Source organism: Ovis aries, chromosome 3 (assembly GCF_016772045.2).
Source record: "Ovis aries strain OAR_USU_Benz2616 breed Rambouillet chromosome 3, ARS-UI_Ramb_v3.0, whole genome shotgun sequence".
NCBI lineage: Eukaryota > Metazoa > Chordata > Mammalia > Artiodactyla > Bovidae > Ovis > Ovis aries.
In genome coordinates this window covers 209,464,026-209,470,410 of record NC_056056.1, presented here as the reverse complement: position 1 = coordinate 209,470,410, position 6,385 = coordinate 209,464,026, and the positions used below count along the sequence as shown (strand labels likewise).

Genomic DNA, 6,385 nt, shown 5'->3' with positions numbered 1-6,385 from the left:
CAGGAGGGGGCAGCAGTGGATTGGGAAGAGGTGCATCCTTCTAGCCCCCTGTCTCACCCACCCCATGTATCCCACAAGCAGCCCCAGCGTAGCCACAGCCCCTCACTCCTGCAGCCTCCAGCACACGCCCGCGTGAGCCTTCATCCTGGGAGCAGCCCTTACAGATACACCGGGGGACACACGCTTCTTCCTCCCCTAGCCATACCAGCGGCCTCTTGGAGCCTGAGTTCTCGGGAAACCGGGTGGGGTGGGGGCAGGACTCGAGCCAGGTCACCAATGAAGCCGGTTCCCTCCCGGCACCTGCCTAGCCCCTCCCCCGCCAGGTCCCCACCGTCCGGTCCCCCGGCCCGCGCTCGCCCCGGCCCCCCCGGGCTGGCCTCCATCCCGACTCGGGGCTGCGGGCAGTGGCGGGACCCCGAGACAGAGGGGCCGGCGGGCATCTAGGGGGCCGAGCCGAGAGGCTGGGACGGGCGGGAGGAGGGAGGCCCCGGGGGGAGGAGGGAGGAGGGCTGAGGGCGGCGAGCTGGAGCCGGCAGGCGGCGGGAGCCCGGCCGAGCCGCGTCGCTCGGGTGTGCGATCTCCATGGCAGTGCTGGGCGCAGCCAGAGGTAAGGCGACCCCGGCCCGCTACCCCGTGGGCCTCTCCCCGCTCTCCCCGCAGCCTCCCCGCCCCCCGCCGCCCACCGGCTCCTTTCCCCTCCGGCCGGCCCCTCCTCCCGGGCCACCTGCTGTCTCTGCCCTGGAGACCGCGGTGGGTGGCAGGCAGGAGGGAGGAGCCGTCTGACCTTACCCCTTCACCCCGAAGGGCGAGGGACCCCTGTCCGCCCCGGAGTCCCTCCGCACGCCCTCCCACCTTCCTCTGATCTCTCTCCGTCCTTCACCTCCTGTCTCTGTCCTTCACATCCTTCCTGCCTGGCTCCCTCTCTGAGTCCCCGCTGTTTCTTCCCGAGCCCACCCTCTGGTCCTGGGTGGGGGTGGGTGGGAAGGGGTCCAAAGCTGTAGCGGAGGGCTGGGGGGGCTCTCCTGACCAATTCCCTCTATCTTCCTCTGGCTGGCCATTGCCATGGCAACTAGGGTGTACTGGGCTCCCAGGGAAGACAAAGGTGGGGGATGGACGAAGGACCTCTGGGGGAGGGGGCAAGAGTCTAAGGGTCTACAGGAAAGAGACCTTCCACTGCTGCACCCCATTTTTATTCCTTTACCCCAAAGCTGCTATGCCCATCTTTCCTGCCTCCACTCTTTCCAGGGTTCCCTCTTAGTCTCCTCGCCGGGGCTCAGTAAGCTCAGAGTCAACATATCCAGAACACCTTCCTTCCCATTAGAGTGAGACGGCTCGGGGAAGGGGAGATGAGTGGGGGTCCATGGGTTGCGGGGAGTGCGAACCTTGTTGAACACCAGGCTTTTCTTCTCAGCCTCCCTCCCCACTGCTCCCTCCCTCCACCCACTCCCGCCTCTCCAGGGGTCTCTCGTTTTCTTCTATTTTCAGATACTATCACTTTGCCCCCTCTTTTTCTCTCTTCTGCTTAAACTCTCCTCCTTCCCCATGGTTCCCCCCTTTCCATTTCTGGATGCTTCTGATGTCAGCGGTTTCCCTGTCTTTGGGTTCCCTAACCACCCCCCCCCCCAGTCCCTGCCTCCTTTCTCCCGTCTTCCCAGATTCCTGGTGAGTGGGAGGGTGATTGTGCAGGCTTGGGGAGATGGGGCTGAGCATCAGGACCCCTGGATCCAGGAGTCTGGAAAGCGGGGGAGGGGCCATACACCCTATCCCAGTTTCCCGTGAGCCCTCGGGAAGAAACAAGTCGTGCCTCGGCCGGCGTGGCTCTGGGGAGAGACTCGGGGATGTGAAGATAGCGGTTGAGTAGTATTGAGCAGAGGACAGAAAGAGGGACCTGGGAGGGAGGAAAAATGGCTGACGATGGATGGGAGATGGGAAGTCAGAATACCTTCTTTCCTGGAGGTCTGGAAGGCAGGGCTCTTATCCGTGTGGGGTGTTGGAGCTCTTATCTGAGTGGGGGTTTAGGGCAGGAGAGTGTTCTGAACGACCTGTGACCCAGAGTAACCAGTTGTTTCTATAATTTCAAGAGAAGGGGGGATTCAGAGCCACTTAGAGACCAGCCCAGGCTCTGCCCCTTCCACACCTCATCTCTCCCTTGCAGTGAGTCCAGGAGGCTGAGCACCACCCCCAGGATCCTTGGGGGCGTCCAGAAGACCCGGAGCGGTCAAGAACCAGAGAAAGAAGGGAGTTGGAAGTCCTGGCATGAGGACCGAGGCTCCCCAGCCAGTTTCCTAGTGGGGGAGCTATCAGCTTGTCTCCCCGTTACAAGGATACTTCTGGAAGGGCCCCACCCAACATGAAGGCTGAGGACCACCTCTACTGACCCTCAGTCTCCTTCCCCGCCATCCCCGCGGGACCTCAGCTGGGTCAGTCACGCAATGCTGAGCAAGAGGGGTGGCCTAGGGGCAGCCCACCTCACTCCGGGGCAAGGACTGTGGGCGTCATGGGGGTGCGTGTGAGCGGGGCTCCTGGGTGAGACCCAGCCCCCACCCCCAGGAGTTCAAGGGGGGTGGGGGGACCGAGGAAGGATGGCTCGGGGCGGGGCGGGGGCAGAGGAGGCCTCCCTCCGCTCGAACGCGCTGTCCTGGCTGGCCTGCGGGCTGCTGGCGCTGCTGGCCAACGCCTGGATCATCCTTAGCATCTCAGCCAAGCAGCAGAAGCACAAGCCACTGGAGCTGCTGCTCTGCTTCCTGGCAGGCACGCACATCCTCATGGCGGCCGTGCCCCTCACCACCTTCGCTGTGGTGCAGCTGCGGCGCCAGGCCTCCTCCGACTATGACTGGAATGAGAGCATCTGCAAGGTCTTTGTGTCCACCTACTACACGCTGGCCCTGGCCACCTGCTTTACTGTGGCCTCCCTCTCCTACCACCGCATGTGGATGGTGCGTTGGCCAGTCAACTACCGCCTCAGCAACGCCAAGAAGCAGGCACTGCACGCCGTCATGGGCATCTGGATGGTCAGCTTCATCCTCTCCACCCTGCCCTCCATCGGCTGGCACAACAATGGCGAGCGCTACTACGCCCGCGGCTGCCAGTTCATTGTCTCCAAGATCGGCCTGGGCTTTGGTGTCTGCTTCAGCCTCCTGCTGCTTGGGGGCATTGTCATGGGGCTGGTCTGTGTGGCCATCACCTTCTACCAGACGCTGTGGGCCCGGCCCCGGAGGGCTAGGCAGGCCCGGAGAGCGGGGGGTGGGGGTGGGGCCAGGGGGGGTGGGCCAGGGGGCTTGGGTACCCGTCCGGCCTTCGAGGTGCCAGCCATCGTGGTGGAGGATGCCCGGGGGAAGCGGCGGTCCTCGCTGGACGGCTCTGAGTCGGCCAAGACATCTCTGCAGGTTACCAACTTGGTCAGCGCCATCGTCTTTCTCTATGACTCCCTCACAGGGGTGCCCATCTTGGTGAGACTGGGGCTCCCCAAACCCACTCTCTCCGATATCCAGACCCCAGCATGATCATCTGACCCCTGACTCCATCAGCCACACAAGCAGCTCCATCATCCATCTTCTCATCTACTCAGCCCCGCTGTGAGCCCTGTCTCCTTGTCCATCTCATCTCCTAGTTCCCACTATCCCCAGCTCAGTAGCGTGTTCTCCAGTGACCAGTACTCAACTCCATCACCTGTGCTCTGTCCATCACCCTGTCCTCTGGCTTCATCGTCTGTCCTGCAGTGCCACTATTCAGCCCTCCACAACTATCAACCCAGCTGTTAGGCTCCTTGCTCCACCCCCGAATTCCCTCTGGATGCAATAGGGTCCTGAGCACTCCTGGTGGCAACCCCATAGAGCTCACCCCACCCAACTCTCAGCTTTCTGCACCCCTGGGTGTGTGTGCTCAGTTGCTCAGTTGTGTCTGACTCTTTGTGACCCCATGGACTGCAGCCCGCCAGGCTTCTCTGTCCATGGGATTCTCCAGGCAAAAATACTGGAGTGGGTTGCCATGCCCTCCTCCAGGGGATCTTCCCCACCCAGGGGTCGAACTCATGTCTTTTACATCTCCTGCATTGGCAGGCGGGTTCTTTACCACTAGTACCACCTGGGAAGCCCTGTGCATCCCCCATCTAGTCCTTATTCCTGAATTTCAACTTGTCTTCAAGTTTCCTATACACGTCTGCTCCTCCTGTCTAGACCCCTGGGCTTTCTCTCTAGAATACTCTCCGGATCTTCCTCCCACTCGGTTCATCCATCTTCACTCCAACTTTGCTATGTGCTCATCCTATGTGATCTGGGCCATCCCTTCCTGACTTCCTACCTCTCCCCTCCCCCAGCTGCACTAGGATGTGGGGTCTGGGGTCGAGGAGGAGCCACCTCGGCTCTGGGCCCTGACCTGGCGCCCTTCCCCCTCCTCCTGCCAGGTGGTGAGCTTCTTCTCCCTGAAGTCGGACTCGGCTCCCCCCTGGATGGTGCTCGCTGTGCTGTGGTGCTCCATGGCACAGACGCTGCTGCTGCCGTCCTTCATCTGGTCCTGTGAGCGCTACCGCGCCGACGTGCGCACGGTGTGGGAGCAGTGCGTGGCTATCATGTCCGAGGAGGACGGCGAGGACGGTCAGAGGAGGGGCTGGGCTTTCGCTTTGCCTAGGCATCGGCTCCCTTTCCTGCCCTTTTCTACCAGCTCATCTCGGGGGTGGGGACAGGCTGCTCTGGAGTGCCCCCTGCTGGACAGAACCTGCGGTTTCCCCTGGATGGACTGATTCCCTCTCCCCAGGCATCTCCCCATGTCCACCCACGGATTCCTCCACTCTACTCCCCCTGGAAGCCCACACTACCCAGCCCTGCCTCCGCCAGGCAAAGAGACTGAGAAACAGTCCAGAGTCCTAACACAGCCATAAAGGAAGGCTGTGGAACCAAGAAGAAGCTAAGCCTCCCTCCCAAGACTTCCCAACTACAGGGAGAGCGCCTGGGGGTGGGTGGGTAACTATTTCAAGTAAGTGTGTCTGTGTGTATGAATCACTAGAGATTCAGCACTGAACGCAACAGACACTAGCCACTCTTGCTTCTTCTTGGAGCTCACAGACTAATGGAAACAGGAGGATTCTCTGGGGAGCTTCTCAGGGAGTGGGAGGTCTTAAAGGGGGTGGGGAGGTGGGCATTCCCTGCCTCGAACCACTCTGCCCCTTTTCTCTTCTAGATGGGGGCTGTGATGACTACGCGGATGGCCGAGTGTGCAAAGTTCGCTTTGATGCCAACGGGGCCACGGGGCCAGGGGGCAGGGACCCCACCCAAGTTAAGTTGCTACCTGGACGGCACATGCTCTTTCCACCTCTCGAGAGGGTCCACTACTTACAGGTATGGGACCCAGCAGTACACGTCCCGTTCTGGGCATCCCCTCACTACTTTTTTCCAGTCTGTTATCCCTCATACCCCTCCCTCATCCCCTTGCCCTGGCCTGCAGGGCATGCACGAGGAGGTGGAAGGAAGGCCTGGTTAGGGCGATTCCCCATCAGTCAGACCACTCTGAACCAGGCTGCCCCTCAGAGGATGTTTTGCAAAGGTTTAGGGAGTAGAGCCACCTTGCAGGGTCCCCACTTTGGTCTCCCTTTTGTCCCTGCAGCGCCTCAGGGTCTATTTGCTCCCCTCCCCAGGTCCCTCTGTCTCGCCGTCTGTCCCATGATGAGACCAACATCTTCTCTACTCCTCGGGCACCAGGCTCCTTCCTGCACAAGTGGTCCTCCTCTGATGACATCCGGGTCCTCCCAGCCCAGAGCCGGGCCCTTGGGGGCCCCCCTGAACACTTGGGACCAAGGCAGAGGCTGGAGGACGAGGAGGATGAGGAGGAGGCTGGAGGCGGGGGGCTGGCCACCCTCCGCCAGTTCCTGGAGGGTGGGGTTCTGGGCTCAGGTGGGGGTCCGCCACGGGGTCCAGGCTTCTTCCGAGAGGAGATCACCACCTTCATTGACGAGACACCTCTGCCTTCTCCAGCCGCCTCGCCGGGGCCCTCTCCTCGCCGGCCCAGGCCTCTGGGGGTCTCACCCCGCCGACTCTCCCTGGGGTCCCCTGATACCCGAGCCATTGGACTTCCTTTGGGGCTCAGTGCAGGGCGACGCTGCTCCCTGACGGGAGGCGAAGGGAGCACAAAAGCTTGGGGAGGATCCTGGGGCCCAGGGAACCCCATCTTCCCCCAGCTGACTCTGTGAGCCCAAGTGGGCCTGCTGGACTCAGAGAAGGGGGCCTGGGTGGGGAACACCTCGTTCCATTCCTGAGCCTCCAGACTCTGGGGAGATGGGCAGGAACCGGGGCCCCGGAACCCCGGCTGGCTCCCATCCCAGTCACCAGACACCTGCCTCACCTGCCATCCTCCCTAACAAGTATTAAAGTCGAAGTGTTACCATGGAAACCTG

At 61.8% G+C, this 6,385-nt stretch overlaps 1 protein-coding gene across 1 annotated transcript; it reads left to right on the top strand.

Annotated features, from left to right (window-relative positions):
- Nucleotides 1-549: 549 nt before the first annotated feature.
- Nucleotides 550-6,381, top strand: GPR162 (G protein-coupled receptor 162). The gene is made up of 5 exons (XM_027967939.2): nucleotides 550-607; nucleotides 2,156-3,449; nucleotides 4,403-4,592; nucleotides 5,176-5,333; nucleotides 5,630-6,381. Exons 2-5 carry the CDS (start codon nucleotides 2,583-2,585, stop codon nucleotides 6,179-6,181), a joined length of 1,767 nt encoding a protein of 588 aa, XP_027823740.1. The 5' UTR covers nucleotides 550-607; nucleotides 2,156-2,582; the 3' UTR covers nucleotides 6,182-6,381.
- The last annotated feature ends 4 nt before the right edge of the window (nucleotides 6,382-6,385 follow it).